The sequence below is a fragment of the Aspergillus piperis genome (assembly GCF_003184755.1).
Source record: "Aspergillus piperis CBS 112811 unplaced genomic scaffold BO85scaffold_16, whole genome shotgun sequence".
NCBI classification, from domain to species: Eukaryota; Fungi; Ascomycota; class Eurotiomycetes; order Eurotiales; family Aspergillaceae; genus Aspergillus; species Aspergillus piperis.
Genome location: NW_020291606.1, coordinates 787,362 through 813,636, shown reverse-complemented (window position 1 = coordinate 813,636; position 26,275 = coordinate 787,362). Strand labels below are relative to the sequence as shown.

Here is a 26,275-nt window from a genome sequence, read left to right as displayed (position 1 = left end):
TTCAACATGCAGTATTATGGAAATGTTTAGTAGTCTGCAGACTCAGTCTAAGTAGTATTATACATAAATAATTAATCACCGATTAATCAAACATTCCTCAGCTCTTCTGATAGTACGTTGATTGACCTCCTTTCAGATTACTAGAATATATATATTAAGTATTATCTCTGAAAATCTTTACGATATAGTTCACTTACTACCAGGTTATGGTCACGAAATTGAGAACTATCATATTGTCCAGAATAAGTACCGTTCGCGATAGCTGTAGTATTACCTACCAACTTAACAAACCCAAGCTGAGTCTACTATCACTAGTACTATCTGGATATTACCGGATGATAGAACGCTACTTCATAGTATGTAGTAGACAAACCGCATGAAGTTACAAGGGTATCGATATTGGTACGTTCCAGGAGAATATAGAATACAAAAGAATCCTCGCCGTTGGCCGTTTTGTGGTTTTGTTTCTTCTTTTTTTCGTTTTTCGCAAAGTAACCTCAGATAAAATATCCCTTCGCTTTTTGTATTCCCGTTTCCCGCGGCCACCCAACAAAATCAAAGACCATAATATCATACCAAGTTCGATAGCACACATACACACCCACCTCTCCTCCTCCGCTTGCTTCTGCTTGCAACTCCGCTTGTGTCTCTGTCTCCGCCTCTGCTTCTGCCTTCGGATCCGCACCAACGACTCCTGGGGTCCTAAAGATCCGAGTGGGAAATGGAATTGAGCAGTTAAAGTAACCGATCCATCCCGTCGCCAGCGCGAAGTGTCTACTAGGAAAGAGGAAGATGAATGGGAAAAGAAGTTTGACGCACATCTCGCTGAAAAAGGACAAGAACAAGGTGAAAAGAGAAAAAGACGTCATTTAGCAAGTATCACAACAATAGAAAATTAAAATACCGATCGAAAAGCGTGAGATTAATGAAAACATTGGACAGGAAGAAGAGATGGCTGAGGGTAGAAAATAACACTTTCGGAAAGAAAGATAGAATGGGGGAATTGGAGAAACAAAGGTGGACATGAAATCAGAACGGGGAATCAGGCGCAATCACACATATCAAGCGTCGCCTCCAGTTGCAGCGGGCTTGTCGCCTGGTCCCGAGTCTGAAGTCGGAGCGCCTCCCTTGTTGAACCCACCGCGACCACCACGGCCGCCCCGTCCGCCCCGGTCGCCGCGGCCAGCACCACCTCGGCCACGGAATCCACGTCCGCGGTTAGTCTCGCTGTCACTGGCACCTCCGCTCTGGTATCCGCGCTGGGGCGCGTTGGCACCACGGTTACTGCTCTGCCACGTACCGGCATTGCCGCGGTGGCTGCCCCGGTCTTCGAAGAACTTGATGTTGGGCTTACGGGGCTGACCGGCAGGGGTAGGCTTCTTGTGCTCGGCAGGCTGGCGATCGAGAGCAGCCTTGGCCTCCTCGACAGTCGCAAAGTGGACGACATGGTTGTTGTATTTTCCCCATTTCTCAATCTTTGTGATCTTGGCCTTGTCTTCCTCGGGGAAGAGATCACGCACAGCTTGTTCATTCTCAACGTTCGAGACGAAGAGGCCGTTGCTCTGCTTCTTTTCAATCTTGGGCAGCGGAGATTCGGAGGGCTTCTCAGGCTGAGCGGTACCATTGGCCTCGGTGGTCGTGGTTCTCTCCGGGGACGTCACGGCGGGCTGCGCAGCAGGGGCGGCGGCAGGCTGCGGCGTAGCAGGCTTAGGGATCACGGGAACGGGGGATGTACGAGCGGGAGCGGCGGCGGGAGCCTTGGCCTGAGCCGGGGCCTGCTGTTGGGGAAGGGGACCCGTGCGGGCGGGAACAGGCTGGGCCTGACCGAATTGGGGAGCAGCTCCGGGAACGCGAGGCGAGGCGATTCCAGCGGGGGCGCCAGCGGGGACGGGAGCGGGCTGGGCTGGGCCAGCGGGCTGGGGCTTGCCAGTACGGTGGGCAAAGTTGAATCCTTGAGCGCGCATTTCGGTAGCGATGCGGCCCGACTCGATCTCAAGCACCAAGAAGCCGAATGCTGCGTCCGCCAAGTTGAAGTTCCACATGTTCTTGAAGGCGCTTTCGTCGACCTGGCCAGCTGCGTTGCCGGGAGCAGCAGGTCCACCGAATGGGTTGCCACCGTTGGCAACGGTAGGCATCTTGGTGACCACCTCCAGGGCATTGTCGAGCAAAGTCTTCTGAGCCTCGTTCTGCGAAATGGCGGCCTCAACCTCGCCGCGGACAGTCTCCCACACATCATTGAAGGAAGCCTTGGAAGCGGCGAGCTTGCCCCGGTAATGGTCGAGGGAGGGGTTGACGGAGAATTCGTTGTAGGACGAGCCGTAACGGAAGTGCAAGCCAGCGGAGACGGAGAAATCGGCCTTGAGCGTGACCGACAGCTGGTTCAGCATGCCCTCACGAGCCGGCGACGCGTGCGTGACGAAGATCCGGGTCTCTGAGGGGTCGTATACACGGTTTGCTGTGTCAATCAGCTCTCCCATTTGCAGCAGGGTTGTCCACATGGTGCCTTGACCACCAGCAATAGTAGTCTTGCCCTCGCCATTGTCGAACAGCTTGTGCATAACCACAGCTCCTCCCAGACCCAGGAGACGGAGCTTCACACCGCCAATGTCGAGTAGCCGCGAGTTGGCTTCATCAATGATGTGCAGCTTGTCAACCTTGTACTCTCCCGAACGGAACTTCTCCAACACGCGAACATCCTCGCAGGCACCCCAGACAGTGTAGACAGGAACATCGAGGGTGAGCCGCTTGTCGAGCAGCATGGGAAGCTCTGAGAGGGGTAGCTGATCGGGGGTGAATCGTTGCTTGATCGACTGCTGGGGAGGAGTCTGGGCGATCGTGCGCTTGACATTCTCGGGGAGCAGGGGAGAGTATTGGGCCACGTGCTTTAGAGTCCTAATAGTCGAGATGCAGATTGGTGTTAGTTCGATCGGGTCACATGTTTATCATGCATGAAAGCTCTCTAGCGGCTGGAAGGCAGCTTCACGAATCGGGGGACGGGGAAAGTCACTGACTTGTCTGCAATGCGCTCGAGCGAAGTGTCATCGTAGAAACCGAAGTCACCAGTGTGGATGATATGGTCTGCACGGGCCTGCCTGGCCAACTCATTCAAGGACTTCAGATTACCTGCGCCGAGGAAAAAGCAAAACAGATTTCCCAAATCAGCTCAATCGGGTCTACCAATCCGGGATCGTTACCGGAGCTAGATCCGGAGCACATACCTCGCACGTCCGCAATGCACAGCACTCTGACGGGACCATTCTGAATGATTCGACCATTGTTGGGAAGGAGAGGGGCGGCGCCGGGGACGGGACCAGAAGGAACAGCACCGTTGGGGAGGGGATAGCCTTGAGGACCGAAGTTGTGTGGAGGACGGGGCTAGACAAGGAAAAAAGAGCATGAGGTCAGCACGGAGATGAACAAGATCTTATCTGAGCGCGTTGGAGGATCGCCAACGCGCGGTTTCAGAGGGGGGCATGACGTTGGACAGCCATCACATCACAGCTTAGCTATACGGGGGCAGAAACCAGAGAGGGAGCACTTACAGAAGCCATGAGTAGGGACTGGAAGTAGAGGTCGGAAAAGCGATAAAGAAAAGGTCAAGTGTAGTTGATGATGAGGCAGAAGGAGAAGGAAAAGAGACGGGGCGAGAGAAGAGGAAGAAGACGAAGAAAGACGATTGGGGGGAAGAAGGAAGCAAGCACGACGAGGCGGTTTGGAACACGGCGAAAGAGAGACTCAGAGTCGCTGCCAGCCGAAGTGATGTCTCCCCGCTTATGTAAGCCCCAGGGGCAGCTTTCCAGCAAACGGGCGCAAGGGACAACAACAACAACAACACCACCACCCACAACCACTAGGAAAAAGTAGCAGTAACTAATCAGGACCAGGAGTAACACCGAAGGGTGAATGGGTTGACTTCTACGGAGTAACTCGAGAAAATCTCTGCAGCGGGTGTTTCCTTAGACTTCATTCACCACAGGGTCGATCTATCTAGATCTCGCCCAAATCTACACAATGCCCAAGTGACACTTCAAGTCGGGCCCAAACAGGAAAGTACCTGACAGCACTGGCACAGCAGCGAATTCATGCGATGATGGACATTACCCGTTTACCTCTAATCTACCTCATCATATATACTGTATTCACAATGGATATTGCGACACACAAGAGTCTCTGCCTAGTCTACAGATTCTCTCCCTGGTTCAAAAGAATCTCCTGGCTGCCACTGCCTCCTTTGTTGCCTCCTTCACCAAACATCTGCCTCGACACAGCAGCCTGAAGAGATTTGGGCCCTTGTAGTGCCATCAGGGCAAAATGACCACCCACTGTTGGGCGAGCTCGGCACAATACAGGCACCCCAGGGCTCCGTCCCTTGGCGGATGTGGCAACGTACCGATCGGAGAACGGCCAGTTGTGTTTTCCGTTGGTCATGAAACTCCAGAGATCATCCACAAACTCAGACCGAGTGTCGGCGTCAAATGTGCCTGCCAACCACATGTTCCAGTCCGACTTGGCCCAGTCTTGCCGGTTATCCAACGGAACTCCATATTCAGCTCGAACCGACTTGAAGAAGGTATTTCCCATTTCGTATGCCGCTTTGGGGAAGGTCTGAAGATCCAACAGTACATCTGGGTAGAGGTTGTATGGAATCTTCCACGAGGCTGGCTTGTCGGGGTATTGCAGCACGAAGTGTGTCTTATTCCCGTCTGTTCCCCGGCCCTGGGTGAAGAACAGATCCGCGCGCGCTTCGCCGATTTCAGAGTATTCGGAAAGTCCCGTTAGTTCGCCGAATGCCTTGATACCGACGGCCGCCTTGATGGCAAGGTTTGTCTCATTGGCAAGTGCACCAGCCGCGTCGTTGGAAGACAGCTGCTTGGTGATATCAACACCATTATCGACCAAGTAGTCCGCATAGCCCCTCAGGAGGTCAGTGTACTGGGCGGCCCATTCGGTGTCACCCGTTGCTCGCACGTAGGCCAGGATCAGTACCATTAGATTTCCACATTCCTCGATCGGCATTGGCTCGGCTTTTTGATTGTCATGCCCGATGGCATTGGGGTAATGCTTGCCCATGTCGTGGATCACATACGGCTTTTGCCAGCGGCCAGCAGCCAGGTACCTCATCATCGGTTCCAGCAGAAGGCGGATGTAGTCCGGGTCCAGAACGTAGTAGATCGGGAAGGCGGGCATGATAACGTCCACTGTGTTGAGGTTGCCATTGCTGGAAAGCTCCTTGATGAATGCCAGAACATCGGTGGTGTCGAGAGTGTCATTAGGAATGGTCACCTCTATCCCTCCATACGCCTGGCGAGCCGACAGTGTGACGATATCGGCGTACTTCTGACCAGCTGCCGTTTTGGCTTGCTTGGCCATCTCCGTATCGAGCACCCGAGACTCCTGCAGAGCGGCGGGATAGTCGTCAAGGAAGTGAGAAACCGCGTCGTGGCTATCCGGGTACTGCGATCGGTAATATCCGGTGTATGGCTTGCCCAGGTAATTAATGGACTCTTCGCGCACATGTCCAACGGCAAATGTCACTGAATCTGGGCTGTCAACCCTTCCTAAGTCGTGCGAAAGGGCTACAATGCCTCCTGGAGCCCATGACTTGCGGATGTCGACCAGCCTCCCGGTACTGACAAACTGAGAGCGCACATCACCCCGTTTCCCAGATGAGAAAGAGAGTTTAGACCTAGAATTTGGGCGAGAGGCGAAGATCGCCTCGCCCCAAGTGGCCATGTCATCTACTTCCGAGTAAGGGACGCCGTTCTTCAACCCCAACGAAAAGACGGCCGTGGAGCCGATCTCACGGAAACCACGTGTAGTGTGTTGTGGCTTGCCCGTCCATCTTCCGTCGATACTAGAGTAGATCTGAATGCTCTTAGGATTACCCTCCGATACAGAAACGGTCAAGTAGCCTTTCCCACCAAACGGTCAGTTTACTGAAATACGATAAGCTCAGCTGAAGTCAGGATATCTTACTGAAAGGGAGGGACTGTCGCAGATAGTTTGAGGGCGATATGGGCGAGAAAAAGTCCAGAGTGAAAACCACCGAACCAGCGGAAAGAGTAAACACTGAATGGGTCGCAGTATACTCGGCGCTTCGAACGATAGCAGGACGGATGTTCTCGCCCGGATTCTTGACGCTCATCAAACTGTACGCCTGGCCATCTACGCGAGCCATAACCGACCAGGTGAGACTCTGTCCCGCCCAGAACTGAGGCTCCGCATACGGCAATGTCTGAACCTGATCGCTGGGCATCCATGTCGAGAGATAGGGGCTCCGGACAGCCAGCGGATAGGATGGAGGTAGCGCTGGCTGATGATCAACGAGAGCACGCTCTCGTTGGGAAAATGCGGAGAGAAGCATGGTAGTGAGCGAGCCAATACCGAGGCTCTTGGTGAAGTCTAGATACATGTTGAAGTAACTACTTCCCGGAGATCCAGCCGTGGAGGTAGTCAAATATAATGGGAAATTTACTGCCCGCCAGCATGGAAGACAGCAATGGGATGGGGAGGATGATGATGATGATGATGAAGTGAAACGGAGAGTGGGGTTAGAGCGGAGTTCAGTGCTGAAGTTCAATGGGGAGAAAAGGCACCCCTGGCTGGCTGGATGGAGCTCTCTCGTCGATCTCGTGGGCGTCGTCAGCCGTGCATTTCGTCATTGGAGCTTGAGCTGGCGTGGCAGCCTGGCCAGACACGCTCAGGAACCCGCCCGGCCCCTGGCACCTTTGACGACTCAGTGGAGCTAGTCACACCATCGGCGATAAACACCATGTTGGTCGCGTTGCAGACTAATTACCATGGAAGCGCTGGGACGGGCTGGTTGTCATGAGTCGATGATTCGATGATCTCCCTGGTTAAAAGGCCCGGAATGCGGGGATGCCGTTTTTGGAATAGTGCCATTTTCCCCAGCTTAAATTGAACTAATCTACGTACAATACAGAGTGAGGAAGCAGTATGAGGTATTCCTAACACGTTTAGATATTTTAAATTCAAACAGTATAAGTAAAAGCCAAAGCTTGCAGCAGACTGAATACTTAGTCCATCCATCCTACAACTGAGACTTCTCAATCCTTCTGCCGATCTCATCGAAGTGGATCTGCTTCCCTGTCACCAATGCCTCCTGAAGGTATGCGCCAATCTCAACAGCCTTGACTGCGTTGGACAACTTGAGAGGTAGTGGCTTGTTATCCAAGCAAGAGGCAGTGAACTCATTCGCCTCGTTCACAAAGGCACCTCCGAAGCGCCCGTGGAAGTTGGCAGGGACCTCGCGAGTGATGCCTCCATTGTGGTAGTAATTGACGAAGTTGCGTTGTGGGTTGATGTTCACAGACAGCTTCCCCTCGGTGCCAATAACCTCCGTCGTATCTTCTTGTCCGTGGGGCATCATTCGAGAGCAGTAGTAGTAGGCGATCTTGCCATTGTGAAATTCGACAATTCCGACGGCGTTGTCGTAGTCCTTGTACTTCTTCAACTCAGGCTGGACAGCCGTGATGCCATGGGCAGAGATGCTCTTGGGAACCGAGTCCTCTCCCATAAACCACAAAGTCAAGTCAATGTCATGCACAGACATGTCAACAAACACACCACCCGACCACGCAGCGTAAGCAACGTAGAAGCCCGAGGGGTCGTACTTGTCACAGGTCTGGCTTCTCACGATGGAGGGACGCCCGATCATGCCCTGGCTGATCTTATCGTAGACCTCGCGATAGGAGTCATCGAATCTCCGAGAAAAGCCACACATCACCTTCAAGTGTGGCTTGGTCTTGGCCTTTTGCGCAACTGCTCTGCACTACCAAGGAGTTAGCCATATGCAAGTGTGGGAGGAGACACTACGGCTAGGGATCCGATTTCATTGGATATTTGAGACATACCACTTCCACATCAATTGACAATGGCTTTTCACAAAGAACGTGTAGGTCTCTGTCGATAGCTTTCATTGTCTCCTCAGCATGTACCGAGGTTGCCGTCCCGATGACGACTGCTTGCAAGCCGGGGTGCTCCAGCATCTTGTCGTAGTTGTCATATAATGTAACTCCATACGGCTCTAGGTGTTGTCTGCCCCATGTGATTTCAGCTGGGTCGGGGGAAAAGGCTGCGACAACTTCGGCCCGTGGGGTTTGGTGAAGGAAGTTATGGACATGGACCTTGCCTATCCGGCCCAGACCAGCCATACCAACTTTTAGCTTTTGAATAGGCATTGTGAGATACAAGTCTGTGCGTAAATGAGGAAGAAGAGTGAGATTGGATTCGAGAATTTAATATAAGATGTCCACAAGATCTTTTTGTTGAATGGAAGGAAATGAAACCTACTGGGGGAGATCCAGAGGCCTTATATGTTCTGGAGGCTTCAAAGTACATTGTCCTGGATCCAACCATGCCGATGGGGAAAATTTCCTTCTTCAACCTCCAAGTCCATATTTCCCCTCTGTAGATGGGCAGCAATTTCAGTTTCTGCGTTGTTTATGCAATGGAACGGAGAGAGATTCATGCTTCGATAGACAGTGTGTAGAACCAAGACGGGTGGAGTTGCTCACTCCAGACGGAAAGACTTGCCGTCATCCACAAAGCATGGAATTGGCGCGACTGATTGGATGATCCTCTGCAACACACCGCGGGGCGTCCCCACTCAACATTGCTTGGGCAAGGCTTTCCATAACATTGATGCTCCCCTACAGACAGACTGGGTGGCTATCGGTGTGATCATTCTTGTCATTCCTTGATTCTCAAGCTTCTACCCCATATAGAACTCACTTTCAGATTCACTGAGTGCGGGGTATCCTCCAAATGTACATCAAGGGGTATAGGGGTGGGGGATGATGGCACGGCAAGAAAGATTATGAAAAGTACAACAACCGGAAAGAAAGCCATCACGCTGAGCTGCTCTCAATTAAATGTCTCTTGACTGGATCGCTCGAAATATCCGTGTTGAACGAAGCGATGTGGCTGTGAGATGATTTTATGCGCGCCCGAAAGAAAAGTAGGATCCCCATCCTCTTTGCTTCATCCAAGCATTTCTGTGCGGTCGGCTTGGATCAACGCCAGCATTCTTCTCTATATCTGGCTGAATCTCTTCGTGTTTCAAAGGCTGGGATCTAGATCCGTCCCTTTCGGTCGGTGTATTGCCACTCAACGATCTTTCCGTGGCCTCTGTGATTGCTTCATCTAGCAAGGAGGCTGCCTTAGGTGTCTTCAAGCTCCTCTTCTTCACAGTAATGAACACAACGGTGAATAGTACTATGACAGCGGAATTGTCAGTGCCTGTTCGACCACTTAACCAACACTTTTGATTCTGTTTCAATTCTCAGAGACATACCACCGATAACCAACACCAATGCCACGATGGTGCATAAAATAATCATTCCTTTAGAGGAAACATTTTGCGTCGTTGAAGATGACTCTGATTCTCCATCTCCGTCCTGGCTGTCGACACTATTAAGTATACCTTCTGCGACCGCTGGTGATGATAGCACACATAACACCAACCACAAAGGCTGTATTGAGTACATGGAGACGCCGATCATGTTTGGGGTACAAAATGTGAGATACGCCGTGAGATTATTTGGATCGATAACTGACAGATAAAATCAAAGATTAGGTGAGAGTAATCAGGCATGGCGAGAGCGCTCAGCATATCATATATGGGAGTGATGGGGTCACCAGGGGTGCGCGACTTGTGAAGATTCTGCTGGTGTACGCAGCACTACGACATCTTATTCTGTGATAGGCTTAACTGTGACAGCCTAAATCCTGAAGATGGGCTGGAGTGTTTGACTGTGTGGGAAGGCCCGGGATCATGCAGTTTCACTGGTTTGAGGGTGAAACGCAAACGTCAAATCGGAGACGCGGAACTTGACTTAGTGGCATACCGGCGCCAACTGCAACCACCAACTCTGCATAGACTTTGAAAAGTGTCCAATTATAAAGGTGGCTTGGCCGCCGATGCACGATGGCTCCATAAGTCTTCAGATGTTCTGCATTTGCTCGGGCGCAAGTGAGGCTGCGTCGGACTATTTGGACGAATGATCACAACTATACACCTGCGCTACAAGAAAAGCGAATGCGACATCACCAAATTTAGCTCTGCAGAACGTCATATCTCTGGAGAGAAATCTTGTGACCTTGATCTTCCAGGGAATGGCAGAGCTATACGTTGGGTATTATCATATGGCAGTGATAATTGAGGTGTGGAATAGATGGCAGTGCCATCTTTTCCAGCCCATAATTGGCCCGGTGAGGCGCCTTGTCGGCCTTGTAAGACAACTGTCTTTTCTTTAACCTGACACCGATCCAAATGTCAACGATTGACATCCTGGATTTCATAGAGGTCAGGTAGCAAAAACAGTGATGTTAGATGGCTATTTAGCTTGAATCCACAATGACTAGTAGTTAGTAGGTAACAGTACCAGTGACACATACACTTATCAGTATGTTGTGCAGTCACAACTCAGCCTCGGTAGAAATAACAACAGGACATTATCATGCTCGATTCGGCAGCCACTGGCTTCCGTTTGTGCATTTTCACTATTCAAGTCACGAGGGGTTATCTGTTTTGGTCACTCAGGAAACTTCTTGTCCCGTTCCTCTCTCTTCACAAGACTTGCGGGCCATATGAGGGAGACTGCATTGTGAACTACGCATACGAAGAGTACAGACGTGAAAACAGCAACTTATATTGTGTTCTTCTGTGCTGTCGCCCTTAGGGACTCATATCTTTACAAGGCTAGTCACTTTCTTATCCACTGTGTTATTATATACCCCCGTCTCTTGCTAGACACTGAAAATCCAGGAACTGATAATCAAACTTCTCAGTCACTCACGATGCAGAACGAGCAAGAGCCGATATCCGAGGCGGATTCTACAATATGCCCCGATATTACGAATCTCGCCGATGGGACTACCTATGACGAGGTGGAAGAATTGCTACTCTTGCATTTGGCAGATCAAAATGATCCCCTCCCGCCAGAGCTCGAAGCAACTATGGTCTCAGAGGAGGAGAGACACATGCCTAGCAGACAGGTTTCCCCACTACTCATGGAACGCCCCAAGAGTTCTGGTATTGACATGACAGCTTTTTGCTTCCAGAGGCCTACTCAGGGTCCAAATTTGTTCTCCCTGCAGCCAGAAAAACGCTCCTCACTGAATACCATGCCTCCTGGGGCTGATGCTCATCTCGGTGGTGGCAAAGGTGTATCCTTTGTCACTCGAAAAGGACTGGGACAAGAAAGGTAGTAATATGCCTGACAGTTGTTGCTAGGCTAACCTTCGTTTGATGTACAGTTCTTCATATCCAGCGAACTCGCATATCAGCACACGTAATGTAAACGTGATTCCACGAAATGGATCTCTCGAATCACAAGAACCAGAGGACACCTCTTTAGAGACAACACAGGGCAAGGCGCATGCTGGGCATGACTTGCACGATTCGCATGCTGCAGCTAGTTCTGTGCCCCAAGTCGACCAACGCTCGTCCGCTGATTCAGGGGCAATCCCCCCAGAAGATGCAGCGCTCAGTATGTGCAGCACAATGAAATGAGTGATTGTCACTGACCTGTTAATCAAGACAGACGTACCACTTCTATGGGACACAGAAAAGTAGGCAGCAAACAAATTATGTCTCTCCCCTGCTGACGAGAGTCCAGAACACCGAAAGAAAGGAGGTGACAGGCCATGGAAGCAAGGCAGTTAACGCACGTATCTCTGATGAACCACTGAGAAGATCAGATCAAAGCAAAGCGACCGAGCAAAGTTTGTTGGTTGCTAGAAATCAAACATCAAGAATCACAAAGCGTCGCCGTTTAAACAAGAAAAGCACATTCAGTGCCAGACTCCCATCCACTGGTGGCTCTGAAGACGGAGAACCCAAATTATCAGAAGAAGATCTATTCCAGTTGCTAATCAACCGTATCAGAGATCGCGAGGAAAGTGCAATGGTCGCCTCCAAGATGAAAGAGGAAATGGAGGCCAAGATTACAAAGGCGGCAGAGGAAAACAATATACTGAAAAGCCAACTGGAAGAATCTTGCCAGCATATCCAGAAGCAATCATCTCAGCTCCAAGCCTACAAGTCCCGCATGGAAACATGGAGGTCGAAGTTCGCGAAGTTTAGAAGCTTCTTGAATGAACTTGGCTGCGACTTTCAGAATTTACGTGGGGAGGCTATTCAGCTCAAAGGAACAAGGAAAGAATTGTTGATTGAGAGAAATGAAATAAGCACCAGCATAAAAGAAGCGAAAGCACAGTTAGCTAAGGTTTCAACTGACGCAGAACATAAACGGGGTGAACTTTCAAAGGTGGAGAGCCAAAACGACCTGCTCAAGCAAAGTCTGAAAGATGCCGAGGAAAGATCGAATTACCTTTTGACGCAGCTGTCGGATGAGAAGAAACGATCAAGTCTTCTTGAAGTCTACATACAAAATTGTGCCAGAGCTCAGTCCACCAAATTGGACAAGATTATGTCTCATCAACGTGAGATCAGAGGAGGTTTCGATGCTGCCTTAAAAAGTCTGGGCGATCAACATGTTGCTTCCATAAAGGCCCTCCAAGAGGGTCTGAGCTGTGATTTCAGCGGTTGTCTAGCCTCACTCAGAGAATTGTGGGAGGGTACCTCGTCAGGAAAGGCTGACGTAGCAGCATGCACAGCCATTATCCACGCCTTCGCAGCACGGTAAGCTCAATGATTTGAGGGTAAAATCCTGCCAGTTAGCTAATATGGCTCTTTAGCATGGACTCGGCGATGCACCAGCTGGATGCTGGTATCGCAAAGGGGACCGAGGCAACTGCAGGCCTGACCGAGAGTCTGAAAGCACAGACTGAGATTATCGGGAAGCAAGTTGTCAGCGAAAATCAGCTAGTGGCAAAGATTTCGAAAGATTCAGAAACTAGTGAGAGTTTGCAAAACGCGCTTCGAGAATTGACGGCCGCCAATGAGGACATTAACGTCTCAATGAAGGGGCTAGAGGCGAGAGAAAGCGGTCTCCTCGATCAATTTACAGCTCTGGAAGCCAGTCTATCGGCGATGCAGCTACCAGACCACAAACAAATTTTAAAAGAAGAGACTCAACGGTTTGAGCAGACACTTGCCGATATGGAAAGAAAGATCCAAGGTTTGTCGGAACAGTCCAAGTTGGCCGAGGAAGCCTTGAGAAACAAGGATCTTGAAAATCAGGCATTGAGAGGATCGCTGGAAATTGCATCAGCAAAGGTGGAAGATGATGATTCTCGCGTCCGGAGGTGCGAAGCGGAAGTAGCAACACTGAAGGATGAGGTCAAGTCTGTGGAGGCAAAAGTCCGTAAAGAGCTCAGTAGAGCTAGTGTTGTCTCCCGAGAACAGGATCGAGCAAGATACGAGCAGAAGATCCATGAACTCTTACGAGGGAAATCAGAGATTGAGAGAAAAATGAGCGAGGTGTCCATGCAGTTGGCTGAGACACGGCGAGATCTAGTAAGTTTCAATACGATTGAGGGGCAGAAACATACTGATGCAAGAAAGACGGTGCGCGAAGACAAGATGAAGCAGCGAGTGAATGAAATGGAACTCCTGGTAAGCAAGCACGAAACTCTGTTACTGTCAAGATACTGACTTAGTATAGCTTGGGTCCAAAGAAAAGGAGAATGAGGGTCTCAAGAATGACATATCTGAGATAACATCCAAGCTAGAGGAGGAGAAGCACGAAGCAGCAAGACTTGGAGAGGTGGCGTCGTCGAGCGCGGCGGAGCAGGCATCTCTTCAGCATCAGATTGAAGAAGCTGCTCACCGGATTTCAAGTCTTGAGGGTGAATGCTCCAGAATCAGCAAAGAGGGATCAAAGTCGATCGAGAATATTGAAAGCAAACATGACATGCTCTGCAGGGAGTTGCAGAAAAAGGAAGATGAGTGTGTTCTTATCCAGTCACAGCTCAAGGCTACGATGTCAGAAAAGGCGGAACTCGAATGCAGCAAAGGGAGGGCGGCAGAAGAGATAAAATCACTACTCAGAAGGGTCCAAAATTCTGAGAAGTGGATGAACAAGCTCAAAGCAACGCTTGGTCAAGCGGGCCTTGTCACCCCTGATCAACCAGCCTCGGAAGCATGGAGCAGCCTGGAAACTAGCTTGCGCACAGTTATTAGCAGAGATGCCGCCTGCAATTCCTTGAACTCATCTCCTGGTGGCAACCAAGATGTTGGTGGCTCGAAGGCCCGAAGTTCGACTCTAGGACAGGATGTCTACAAGGCTACAGAAGTGATCTACAAAGCAGAAAGCTTTCAAGCAAGCATTATCTCTTCGCCCTTCCCAGCAAAAGCTAACCCGACAGAAAACGACGCCGCAAAACAGCCTTTCTGCTCCGCGCAGAACCCCAATATTGTACCTTTTTCAAGCTTCCGCCAACGGTCACCGATAGATAGTTCTGTCTTCGGTAATGACCAGGATGATCTTGCAGCTATGCTACTTCTTACTTCAGAGCAACAGGTTCCGAATGAGGTACATTCGCTTAACAAGCCCGTCGAAGCCCAATCGACAGGATCAGCCAGCGTCGCTGTGTCAGCCAAGAGCAAAGTGCTTCAGCCAGACCCTCAAGACATGAATGATGAGAAGGCACTCGAAACGAAGTGCAACACTAAAGGGACTGCAACTAAATCAAAAGGCGTCACTTTCGAGGCACAGAGCACAGCATCACCGGGGCAGAAACGTAAATCGACGGCCGGGAGTAACCTCAGTCCAAGGTTTTGGCAGAGCCAGTCCATCGAGGAAAGACCAGCCCGTCTGAATCGACGCACATATGCCAGGGCTCGTCAACCCGCGACTCGAACACTGGCAAATCTTGAGGAACAATCGACCTGTTTACCTAGGAATGAGATTGCTGATGAAGCTGCGCATGCTGCCGCATCTTGCTCCACTGGAAACAAACGAGCCAAGGTTTCTGTGGATCAGAAGCCACAAACAAAGCCCGTCAGCGAGTACTTCGAGCGCAAGCCGAGCCCCAAGAAGCTTGCTTCCGGAAGCAGCAGGCCTTCTTCATTGAATGCCAGCCAGGGGACCAATTTAAAGCGAGCAGCTAGAGGTAGGGGAACAGGGCGAAAGACACGAGGTAAGACGCAAGATAAGAAGTCAAATCAAGCACACTAACCCAATAGGTGATCATTACAATGCTCGCTTCAGCCGAGGAGCCTGAGGGGTACATGGACGAATACGTCGGACGGCAGTCGGGGAAGAATGACTCTGTACCTGTTTTTCTTCGATTTGTGCACCTTCTATCTTACCCGGCGTGATAATCGAGAGGTGGAGAAAAACATATCCCTAACTCAATTTCCGCAACACAGAATGTCTGAAGCTTTCGAAATAATGTTTATGCATCAACACAGATAAATTGATAAATGAAGATTGATTCAACCCAGAATGTCTTGCTCTAAACGCCACAATATAACACCGAAAAAGATACACAGCTCGAACGTCCACGGAAGCCTGTCGTTATGATCCAGCCTCCACGACCATCCTCGCCACTGCACCGTCTAATATACATGATCGTCTCATATCGATATCCTGTGATGGCTCATCCCAAATCCAGCCGGTAGATACGGTATCGGTATTGGTATCGGTATCTCGCAAGTCGTCTCGTAGCGGTTAACCGTAGAAAAGAAGCCGAAGCTTAGCGAAGCGCAATTATCGTCAGAAGTTGCCTCTTAACCACCCACTCTCTCCCAGCAAGATATATGGACACCGTCCACCCGAGCAGGTATTCGAAACGAAACCACCGAATAAACAAAGGGAAAAAAAAATAATAGTATCCGGAACGTGAAGATGGCTTATTTATTCCTTCCACCCTTCGTAGCCTCCAAAAACAGGACCTTCTTCTTCACGACGGGGTCGTACTTGAGCATACTGAGCGGACGGTGCGTACGGGGACGAATCATCGTGCGATAGAAACCGGTCATGGCCATGGAGATGAGACGCACGGTGATAGTGCGCGACTTGACTGTATGATGCCATCTTTTGTCAGTTATCATCCATCATCCTAGGTGGATTTCCGCTGTGTTACTGCTGCCGGTGCAGTCGAGCTTTGTGGGAATTTTCGGCGCAAGTGTAGAGCCATGGGGAATGTGTTAACGCACCTTTCTTGGCCATTTTGATGTGCTTTTGGGGGAGATTAAGCTTGAGGGGGTGGATTGGCTGGGCTTCGAGTCGAGGGACTTGCGGAGTTGCGCCGGAGAAGTTTGGGAGGATTGGATTGGGATGCGGGCACGTGATGGGGGCGTTTCCTGATTGGGGGGGTTATAGCTGGTGTGGGTCATGTGACTTTCACGTGGTCAAGTCTCAAGCTGTATACTTGGGAGACTGCTGATTTATTTATGTGCGATCAATATGGCCACTACTTAAAGTCAACTTGAAAATCTGGTGGAATGCCAGCCGGCCAGTGAAAGGGATGAGATGGGGCGGCAGCCATGATGGTGTGTTGACATCGACTCGACTGACATCCAAACTAGGTCAGCTGGACATAGACTGTATTCGAGAAATGGAAAGCTGGACGCGGGTGTGGACGCAATGAGTTTATTTTAGGGTCTTAAGTCAAAAGAAAGAAGCCTCTTTCACCGAACTAGCCCGGCTAGCTCAATCGGTAGAGCGTGAGACTCTTAATCTCAAGGCTGCGGGTTCGAGCCCCGCGTTGGGCTGTTCAACTTCCTCTTTCCCTTTGCCCGGCTAGCTCAATCGGTAGAGCGTGAGACTCTTAATCTCAAGGCTGCGGGTTCGAGCCCCGCGTTGGGCTTTCTTTTTTGTTTTTCGATTGTTGGTTTTCTTAAATCCATAAGCATCCGCTACTAGTACTTGTGCTGTGGGGGCTTCTTTTTGGCTGTCAATTGAGTGGGATTTGTGTGGAAACGGATGGCCTCGGTGAAAGAAAGGGTCGACTACACTACTCGTAATATTCTGCCGCATGAGCGTCTCAGCGCATTTCTTACTGAGGGACTCTTTGCCGTAACATTCGAGAATTCTACTACATAGACCATGATGCTCCTTGTTAGCTGCCTAGGGCATCTACGAGATCCCAGTACCTTTTACCCATGTTACGCTACCACAGTGGTCAGTCACATAGTGCAGCCCTGAATTGACCTCGGAACCTGTCCGTCTCTCCCCTAAGGTCAACAGCCACACATCGCATATGCTATGTTCAATGCTACCTCGATACCATTGCTGGCTTCTCTCTCCACCCAATACACAGCATAAAGTATAACACAAGCGCCTCTCCAACCATTGACCCACAAGCAAGTGTCCAGACAAGTCTGACAGCATACTAACAAACTCACTTACGATGGTGTGATAACGTACTTGTTGTCTCTGTCCCATGGACCTCAATGCATATATCCCCATTCCAACATGATATACGTACATCCAAGTGGATCCCCATTCTTCAGCAACCTACCTATTCCGTCCAATATCATCTACTATTATGATCATCACCGACCACTCTAGACTAACGCACAGACACATCTCACCATGAATAACATAGCTAAATCACCCGATAACAGACGTCGATCTCACCAGTTCCAGAGTCTGGACAGCACTTGACCTCTCCACTCTAAGCCAACTAGCCAGGTTTCAGGTTTCAGAATCAAACCAGCAATGTTGATGATGATGATGATGATGAGCTAGCCTAACCCCGGGCCGTGCTATAGCTCCATAGTAGGTACTACTATCTTCGGAGAATTACCCCATCTCTATCTTTTCCCCGATAGACGGATACATTAGTACCTGCCAATGATCAATAGATATTGGGTCTGAAGCTATCCACAATAACCGAAAAGGGCATTAGCACACCCCGGTAATAGCTATCTCAACTGCCGATGGCAACTATATTTAGTGTACAGCACAGACACAGCAAGCTCTCCCTACTAACTGACTAGTAAGTATCTAGATAGTATCAATACCTGCCCAACAGCCCCATACTACTACCTCCGAAGTACCTAACTAACAACAGGAAACAACATCCCATCCCATCCGTATCAACATGATCCACAACATGTTACTATACTAGCACCCGGGCTAGCACCCGCTGATCCGGCCGGAAGCAAAAGTACCACCACCACTACCACCACCATCTTACTCTCTACGTATACGTACATAGTATCCACTACACAGTACAGTCAAACAGTCACTTGCTGTCACTGTGGCATACACTACATACCCACTAAGTATAGCTACCGTCTCCACCATGTACCCAGAGTACCCAGACTTCGAGTCGAGGCCAGAGCCGGTGGAGTACCCGCAGTGGGGACTCTGATCCACAGGGTACAGTGACAGAGGAACCACGTAGCGGGATGGATTTCAACGGTGCGATAACCTAGTAACTAAGTAACTAATCTAAATGGGTAATAATTACCAGCCTCCTGGCTTAGTACATATGTTGTAAATCGAATTTGTTTGTGTTGTGTTGTGTTGTGGTGGGAGTTTCATGTGCAGTGTTATTCCAAAGATTTGAACAAGTAGTGGTAGTATGCATCTGGGGCAAGGATCAGTGCAGAGTCTACTAGCAGGTCGAGCCAATAGGGTAGATTAACTGGCATGACTCACTCACTCACTCACTCGCAATGTATGTTCATGTACGGTGTACCGGGGTATAAGTGGTAAGAGGGAAGGAAGGGAATGCACGATGGGAAATAAACTTTGCGCGGATGAATGTTAGAGGCTGGCTAGCTAGCTAGCTAGCTGCTAAGGGGGGAGGGGGGGACAGGGATAGAGCCGCAGTGCCGAAGGAGGGTATAGTAGTTGGATAGTATAGGGGAGGAGAGAAGAAGTAAATTATGTGGCTAAATGGCTAGGTAGGCACTAGGCAGACAAATGAGGCTGTCTATGCACATGCAGAGTAACGGGAGTTAAAGAGTTGGTTGGCTACGTTTGCAGAAGAGTGAGACTTGCAGAAAGACCACTTGGCAGTGTTTGAATTAATTTCATATTAAAATACAGCATCACTTATTGGACGCGTAAGCACGAATCATGGCAGCGACAAAGGAAATAGTGGGTGTAACTCGTTCGAGTTCCCTGATGAAAAAAGACCAAATGAGGGGAAGGGGATGATCCGGGTGGATCATCGGTCGGGGGACGGACTGCATGCAGGTGAGCTGCAGCCATCGGATGGTGGGTGTGCCCGTTGACCACTTGGAGTAGGAGTGAGTCAGAGCTGCAGTGTGCAGATGGAAGCCTGGTTGCTCAACAGTGAAGGAAATTCCTCCTTTTGCCTGCCTTTTCTTTTTTTTGGTGGGTGATTTTTGTGTTTTCGCCTGTTTTTGTTCCTTTCGTTCGTTTCCTCGTCTTCACCCCAAAACAGGATAGGATAGAATCAGACAGCAGGTCGGTAACAGAACAGTAAGCAAGGAATCCAGTTCCTCCAACAAGGATGTAGCCGATCTCTAGGCGGGGTATAAATATAATATCCCCGAGGACCCATAGATAAGCTGGCTACCATCGGGTATGGGTCTGGCTCGTGCCAGTGTCGCAGGCTGGTCTAGCCTTTGCTGCGACGGGGCCGGGTCGGTGATAATAATGGTGACTTGTCTGCACCGCAGAATATCCACAATTGCGCATGCGTGAAAACCTTAATGAATGCATCAGAAGCTCTGCTCATGTCCCTCAGCGGTAGTAGTCGCTCGGCCGGTAGATGCGCGAGGACCGGTTGACACGCGCAATGCGGTCAGCGGCGTCGGCCTCATACAGAGACCCACGGCTGGGAGAGCTCCGCGGAGAGGTGTAGACGATGACCCGGTGACGCCTCAGAGAGCGTGGCTCTCGCTCAATGATTGCTGTGCAGGCCACATCTTCCTGGGTGGTAGTCCGGCGGACAGGGGCTGGCTCATGGCTGATTATCGGCCGCTCGCGAGCGGTGACTTCCTCCTTGGTGTTCACACGCAGACCATTTTCGATTGCTAGGAGCAGCTGGCGAACAGCGACGCACTTCAGGGGCACCCTGACCAGGGTGGATCGGTTGCGCTCAAGGTCAACAACGGAGTAGATCTTTCCGTTCTTGCTGCGGAGGTATTCGGTCACGTCGCGGGCATACTGGGCACCACGCTTGCACAGCGAGCGCTTCTCTTCGTACGCGGTCATCGGATCCGCACATCGAGTGCAGTGGTCGGCGTGGCCTTCATAGGCAGAGATCACGTAGCTCTCGTCGTCCTCGGGGTCGCGTACGAGCACGACGGGCTCGGAGGGCTGCTCAATAGGAGCAGGCATGGTTGCTGAACGACGGAGGGGTGTTCGGGTGCGATAACGAGGTCTTTCGATTCGAAGAGTCTCCTGAATGGAGTAGTAGAAGGGGGGCCAGAAACGGAGAGACTTGGAGGGCGACAGCGTGACTGGCAGATGGATCACGAGGACTATAACAAGGTAGTTTGGGCTTGTTCAAGCGCGATGAAGTTGTGGTAGTAGAGATGTAGAAGTCTCTTTGGTGGATTATATATCTGGATGGTTGAGAGAAGTGTGTAGTGAATAAGTGAATGAGAGGAGGTTAATTGGGGGGGAGGAGGGAAGTTATATAGTTGAGGAGGATGGAAGGCATCCATGATTGGCATACAGTGAATGTTAGAGCAGAGAGACAGTGGTCCCGGGAGCAGCCATGACGAATGGGTCACAGGCGGAGAGACTAAAAAAGTTTAGCAACATGGAAATTTATTCTGAATTTCTTTTTTCTCGGAATTTAGCAAACAGTAAGAAACTGTGGTGGAGGGAATGGCAGCCTGCGGGTGACTGCTAAGGCTCAACGGGAGCCTGCCTCAGGACGAGTTGGGACTAGTATGAATACACTAAGTAATACTAGACATGGGGAGTGTGGCTGGTGCAAAGCAGGCAGTGCTGATCCTCTTAACTTGTAGTTTGTTGTTGGTCCGGCGCCTGTTGCAACCCGTTCGCTCCTCACCCGCTTTCATGATTGGCCCTAACTTGGTCCCAAGCAACCCCCTCCTGTCAGACTAACCAGTCCCTGTGACTCCATTCGGGGACTGAATGGTCATGGCAAGTGGACACACTAGACACAATACAGTTAGCAATGACCGACTCAACCAGTCCAGGAGGGGAGTACTATACCTGTTTTAGGGTCGGGGAAGGGTCGAGTCATCGGGTTAAAGTTCGATGATGAAGTGCTCTTCAAGATGTGGCCAGCCCAACTGTGGCTTGACTCCTCGTGTCTAGAAACTAAGCCGCACGCCAGTAGTAGCCACCTTTCCTCCTCTCTGGTCTCTCAACACGAACTCCCCTAGTTCATGACACCATAATCCGCCCGTCTTTCAGGGACCGTCAGCATCCCCGTCTCACCTCCGCCCATTGTTGGTCAGTATCCATCGTTGCGGTAGTCCGTTTCACGCGTTAACTCTCCCATGTCCATGCCAATGCTCATTAGCCATGCAGCCGCTCTCTCCGTTGACCCGCATCATCTGAGACGAGAGATGGCTCGGTTCCATTCTGTTGGTAACCTACAATATTGGCTTCCTCTCGATCGCTTCTATTCTATTTTTGCCGCGATCGCGACCGGCTAAGAATAGGTGTTTCGAACCTGTTTCCCCAGCGATCCAATACGAGCATCCCATGATCGCCAACTTCGTGATAGGGAGATGTCTGAGCCCCAGACTACCCCTTACGCTAGCAGCCATGAAATCATCGAGACCATGTGTCTCGATACCCTGCTGCGCCTCAGCCACAGGATGACTGGCCGAGAGCGTTCCTTTCTGCCACTCCGGCGCTACAGCCACAGTTCAACCCACGAGGTATCTGCGTGCGATTATGCATCCTGCAAGTGCTGATGGTTCTATGCCTTCCATCACTGATCGACCGTCCGATCGGTTCTGTCTTTTCGTTTCGCTTGACGCGCGCGCAAGGAAATCGTCACCTCGTATCCTATCGCGGTGACGCCAGCTTTCCCGGAGGCTCGTTTTCGTTTCAGCTCTCCGTTTTCTACTGTACTACTGTCCACCATTTCCCTCGCTTTTTCAGGCTACAGCAACCGTACCTGTCCCTTGGGACTGCCTTGTGAATGTCGGATCGATAATGGCGCAACGGGCATGACGAGCATGCGCATGGCGTCCACCCTGCGGCTTTTTTGCATCTCAGACCACGGTCTCTCAGCCTGCTAGGCTCCAGCGCGTCTATTCACTGGGTATGATTGTCAGTTGGGAAGGCCCGGGAGAGCCAATGCCTACGGCGGATATATATATAACGAGTGTTGGTGAAGCCCGGGATAGCTTGTCTCATGATGGGCGTACCCACCATGCTCAATATGGAAATCTGCCTTGCGATTGCCACTCATTAGGCGCCAACCTTGCCCATACCTTCTATTGACAACAGCGCAAAGAGGCTCAAAGACACCATCTGATAGTAATCGTAACACGAATTGTAGTTGTTGTCGCCGTCTTATACCGTGTACAGAATGTTTCCTTCACCGAACTAGCCCGGCTAGCTCAATCGGTAGAGCGTGAGACTCTTAATCTCAAGGCTGCGGGTTCGAGCCCCGCGTTGGGCTTCTCTTTTTGCATTTCGAAGATTCGCATGTGGTGGGCGATGCCACTGGAAAATTTTTGGTTCGGAAGCTTCGGTCGCTCCACCTGATCCACTTACCCAATCATCGCAGCGCTTCAGCCTTACACTGCAAACAGGAGTCGACTCGAAAAAAGATTATTGGATATCCTTGCACTTTCAGATTTGCGCGAATATTGCGTTTTCTCCATCGTCGATTTTGATATCGGAGTGGTTGGAATTGACGCTGTGTGGCGTAGCAGTCCCTTTCCTCCCCATAAGGCTGCATACCTAGTCCAGCGGCTGAATGCATACCCACATCACCCACAGCTACTCGACAAGCTTCTCAAGGATACACAGCCCCAACAATGACGACATCAGCCAGTGTCACAATGAATTGTCAAAACAATGTCTCTGAAGGATGACCATTTCTGGAGGTTGGACATACGTCACGCATTTCGGTGATCGACCTGTAGTCCGACTCAGTTACCTGCCAGCTCCCCCGAGTTACCGAATTGCGCTATAGCATGGCACCCATTGATGTAACAAACCAGGATCAACATCTCTTGGATATCGAGAAAGCCTCCCCGACCATCTCGTGGTTGTACAGTATCTTCACCGGCAAGGCTTGTAGTCTCAACGGGGACAATGCTACAGCTGCAATGACCATCCGCGAGTGTCCAAGCTTGGGAAGTCCAGAGATCGAGTTGCCGTGCAAGAGCGACACAGACACAGTTCCCTTAAACTCGAGCACGCAGAGGCGAGTTACACATGCGTATCAGTGGTGCACACATCCCAGCTCCAGACTCAGCATCAGTACCCTCTCCAACGTTGACCATCCCGGGGTGGAGGCTCAGACCTGTACCACGACCCAAGGCAGGCCACCGTCTATATCCTGGTCATTCAGACCGTCCCACCTAGTCAGCTACATTCATTGCTGGTCTGTGCCCCGGCTATGCCTTGTGAGTTGGTATCGAGGCATGCGTCACAATTTATCCATAGCGCCATCCGAATTCCTTGTTACTATCCGGGTTAGGAGACGGCTGGTGAGAGACCAACAACGACATAGATCCTTGCAGTCAGCCTGATGCTACTCGTACTGCCAGGTGCAGCCTTTTACCGAGACGAGTATGTTGAACAAGTGTTTACGATCGGTAGCCTGGATGATATGAGGCATATACGGGCTGCCAGCTCAGATATCCCGATCGTGTCCGTGTGCACCCTTCAGCAAAGCAGAGGATGTGACATATTGAGACATCGAGTTACATGCAAGTGTGCTACGTCGATACCCTTCTAACGACATCCCGCACCGCGTCCCAACACTTTGACGAAGTCGTACTCCTCTATTTACTGGCACTTATCACGGCACCAAAGCCCCAAGATGAATCGCAAATCTGACACAGGCATTTGAGTGATTCACAACGGTCAGGGAGATATAGCCAGGTCAATTGAAAATACACATCCTCTGTCGAACCCACGATGTGATGAACGGATATATTATCCGCTCATACTCAGCATCCATACCAGTATAACGAATCAGAGACGAGCGAGATTGGTAGCCTGTCACCGCTGGATAATGAAACGGACGTATATGTTCCTCATAGCTATTTCGCCTCACCCGGTAGATTCGGCTATCCAGCACGATTCAAAGAGCCTCTCCTCGGACAATCCGATGCCAAACGGGGGAGAGCGGGACGACCCATTGTGCACGGACGTGGTCCCTTTTCAGGGATGTTGCCGTGTTCCTCTGTTCGCGTGCCTCCATTCCAACTCGGATCATAATTGGCTTCATGATCATTCAAAGTGGGGCTGTCTAGCCCAAGTGAGTCGGTGAGTTGGAAGCTTAGATAACTGTGTCGTTGAAGAAAAGATTTACTGCTCAACAAAGATCGGTCATTGCTCAATGGCAGCGAATCAGGAGAGTAAACAATACATATATCAAAATGCTTGAACTTGAGCAGCAGATGACTCTTCAATTCCTCGAGTTACACACACACCGGTGATAAATCACACGTTCTGCTTACCTGCCCTGCCACTTCGCAGTGTGCTGTCCATCGGACTCCTCATACGAGGTCTACACTGACTTCCAACCCTCCACCTTCAGCATAACCCAGCAGTCGTCTAGTTTAGCTACCATGAATCATGCCGACCGGAGTTATCTATACACGTGCAATTGACAGCAACTCCCCCGTTATCAGATAAAGCAAAACTCTGCAAATTGGCGAAACAACACACGCTCCATCCCGCACTGTGGACCCTGATCGGCACAGAAACATCCAAGCCCCGTGCCCGTTCGTATCTCTACCCAAAAGCAGATGATCCCAATCAAACTAGGGCAAGCTAAGGGCCCCCAGGAATCAGGATCGCTTTTGGGAGCTGAATAAGCGAAATGCGTCTGACAAGCAGGTCCGCGCGCATTCGACAAAATAATCAGCCTTGTCCCCTTACTTCTTCAACTTCTTCTCTCATCCTTTCGGCCCCGAGAATGCGCCTTGCCTCGGCCCTTTACCGTCCCCTACGCAGATCCAGTGCCAGTGCCAGTCCCATTCATTAAACCTACTACCACCATGTCTACCTCGGACATCAAAGGCTACGCCATTCGTCGCAATAATTCATGTCTCAGCGACGAAGTCGGATGCGGGCCGACATGGGAGACCTGGCACGCTTGCTGCCCATCCGGGTCCAAATGTCCCGGAAAAGAGTACTCGATTCAAAACAATGTCTGCTGTCCGACTTGGACGGACTGCACTTCCGAGATCAAACCTGCCACCTGCGCCAATAGCTCCTGGAATATGTACGACTACGATGGGTATTTCTGCTGCACTGAAGACGAGAGTGGATTCAGACTCAAGGGGACAGACTGGGTGGGCTGCTTGAGCCCCGATTCGCCGGGTAATGCCAGTTATAGCGCCTTGAGGTTGATCGCAACAAGTGAGTACATAACCTCCAAGACAGATAGATACCTTCAAATCCATTCCTAACATACAATCCTCCCCTCCTAGCCTCCTCAACCGCAACTTCAGCCCCCACATCCACATCCGCATCAACGGCCACAGCATCAGCAGCAACAACCACAGCAGCATCATCCACCGGTTCCGGCTCAAGCACCAACACGGGCGCAATAGCCGGAGGCGTCGTCGGCGGTGTCGCCGGCGTCGCAGCGATAGCCGGCCTTCTTTTCTACTTCCTGCGACGGCGCAATAAACAACGACCAGAGTCACAGACACAGATGCATCTTCAACCACAGGACCCTAGTCCTCAATACTCGGCATACGCCTACAGTCAAACTCAGCAAGCGTATTCCGCCCCAGTCAGCGAACTAGATGGCCAGTCTGCGCCTGTGGAATTACCCTCGAATCATGCTCCGAAAGCTGAGTTGGCGGAGTATCGGTGATGAACATTGCATTCTCAAGGATGGTTATTTTGCACATAGCGGGCGGGCCTCCTGGAGGTACTGGTTGGTACTTTCTGTTAAGTAGGTTTATTTTTTTTCTTATGTTTTATGATGTGTTGGGATAGGGTGCCGCGGGTCGGCTACGAGAGTGTGAAAATATGCAGATAATTTCATACATGGTTAATTCTACATTGGTGAGATTATGAACAGAGATACGAGGGAACAAGCCATCCGTTGAACACTGACAGAAAGCTTTACGGGGTGGACAGACACTGTCTATGATGGAAGCCAATCTGCACATATTATGGGCTATCTAAGAGGGAAGGAACCCTTCTAGGTTATGATATAAGCATCTTCGAAATGAAGATTTGGTTCGTCTTAACTAAGAATATATAAACCCACCTCACCC

General features: G+C 50.5%; 9 protein-coding genes and 3 non-coding genes across 12 annotated transcripts; 7 read left to right on the top strand and 5 right to left on the bottom strand.

The window, feature by feature from the left end:
• Positions 1-331: 331 nt before the first annotated feature.
• On the bottom strand, positions 332-965 carry BO85DRAFT_84506 (uncharacterized protein). Its single transcript, XM_025665730.1, has one exon. The coding sequence runs from the start codon at positions 867-869 to the stop codon at positions 498-500; it is 372 nt and encodes a 123-aa protein (XP_025513342.1). The 5' UTR covers positions 870-965; the 3' UTR covers positions 332-497.
• Positions 966-1,061: 96 nt separating this feature from the next.
• On the bottom strand, positions 1,062-6,412 carry BO85DRAFT_461549 (DUF1793-domain-containing protein; the record flags this gene model as incomplete). Its single annotated transcript, XM_025661795.1, has 8 exons — positions 1,062-2,892; positions 3,012-3,123; positions 3,219-3,375; positions 3,846-3,850; positions 4,110-4,111; positions 4,184-5,865; positions 5,896-5,912; positions 5,977-6,412. The coding sequence occupies 8 exons, from the start codon at positions 6,410-6,412 to the stop codon at positions 1,062-1,064; spliced, it is 4,242 nt and encodes a 1,413-aa protein (XP_025513341.1).
• Positions 6,413-7,051: 639 nt separating this feature from the next.
• On the bottom strand, positions 7,052-8,201 carry BO85DRAFT_377163 (putative NAD binding Rossmann fold oxidoreductase; the record flags this gene model as incomplete). Its single annotated transcript, XM_025656251.1, has 2 exons — positions 7,052-7,792; positions 7,875-8,201. The coding sequence occupies 2 exons, from the start codon at positions 8,199-8,201 to the stop codon at positions 7,052-7,054; spliced, it is 1,068 nt and encodes a 355-aa protein (XP_025513340.1).
• A 2,388-nt stretch (positions 8,202-10,589) lies between these two features.
• BO85DRAFT_84468 (uncharacterized protein) lies at positions 10,590-11,781 on the top strand. The gene is made up of 4 exons (XM_025665729.1): positions 10,590-10,722; positions 10,813-11,228; positions 11,281-11,513; positions 11,564-11,781. Exons 2-4 carry the CDS (start codon positions 10,822-10,824, stop codon positions 11,629-11,631), a joined length of 708 nt encoding a protein of 235 aa, XP_025513339.1. The 5' UTR covers positions 10,590-10,722; positions 10,813-10,821; the 3' UTR covers positions 11,632-11,781.
• Positions 11,782-13,591: 1,810 nt separating this feature from the next.
• On the top strand, positions 13,592-15,316 carry BO85DRAFT_84448 (uncharacterized protein). Its single transcript, XM_025665728.1, has one exon. The coding sequence runs from the start codon at positions 13,842-13,844 to the stop codon at positions 15,105-15,107; it is 1,266 nt and encodes a 421-aa protein (XP_025513338.1). The 5' UTR covers positions 13,592-13,841; the 3' UTR covers positions 15,108-15,316.
• Positions 15,317-15,344: 28 nt separating this feature from the next.
• BO85DRAFT_451711 (mitochondrial 54S ribosomal protein bL33m) lies at positions 15,345-16,319 on the bottom strand. Its single transcript, XM_025660653.1, has 2 exons — positions 16,091-16,319; positions 15,345-15,954 (listed from the first exon to the last, which is right to left on the bottom strand). The coding sequence occupies exons 1-2, from the start codon at positions 16,101-16,103 to the stop codon at positions 15,785-15,787; spliced, it is 183 nt and encodes a 60-aa protein (XP_025513337.1). The 5' UTR covers positions 16,104-16,319; the 3' UTR covers positions 15,345-15,784.
• Positions 16,320-16,575: 256 nt separating this feature from the next.
• On the top strand, positions 16,576-16,648 carry BO85DRAFT_t194. The gene has a single exon. It is a non-coding gene; the product is annotated as a tRNA-Lys (tRNA).
• A 22-nt stretch (positions 16,649-16,670) lies between these two features.
• Positions 16,671-16,743, top strand: BO85DRAFT_t195. The gene has a single exon. It is a non-coding gene; the product is annotated as a tRNA-Lys (tRNA).
• A 2,858-nt stretch (positions 16,744-19,601) lies between these two features.
• On the bottom strand, positions 19,602-21,288 carry BO85DRAFT_440762 (uncharacterized protein; the record flags this gene model as incomplete). Its single annotated transcript, XM_025658786.1, has 4 exons — positions 19,602-20,344; positions 20,542-20,610; positions 20,941-20,991; positions 21,279-21,288. 4 exons carry the CDS (start codon positions 21,286-21,288, stop codon positions 19,602-19,604), a joined length of 873 nt encoding a protein of 290 aa, XP_025513336.1.
• Positions 21,289-22,406: 1,118 nt separating this feature from the next.
• BO85DRAFT_t196 lies at positions 22,407-22,479 on the top strand. Its single transcript has one exon. It is a non-coding gene; the product is annotated as a tRNA-Lys (tRNA).
• Positions 22,480-22,999: 520 nt separating this feature from the next.
• BO85DRAFT_490495 (uncharacterized protein) lies at positions 23,000-23,769 on the top strand (the record flags this gene model as incomplete). Its single annotated transcript, XM_025663661.1, has 3 exons — positions 23,000-23,434; positions 23,509-23,518; positions 23,579-23,769. 3 exons carry the CDS (start codon positions 23,000-23,002, stop codon positions 23,767-23,769), a joined length of 636 nt encoding a protein of 211 aa, XP_025513335.1.
• Positions 23,770-24,673: 904 nt separating this feature from the next.
• Positions 24,674-26,194, top strand: BO85DRAFT_84437 (uncharacterized protein). Its single transcript, XM_025665727.1, has 2 exons — positions 24,674-25,403; positions 25,475-26,194. The coding sequence occupies exons 1-2, from the start codon at positions 25,040-25,042 to the stop codon at positions 25,864-25,866; spliced, it is 756 nt and encodes a 251-aa protein (XP_025513334.1). The 5' UTR covers positions 24,674-25,039; the 3' UTR covers positions 25,867-26,194.
• Positions 26,195-26,275: the final 81 nt, after the last annotated feature.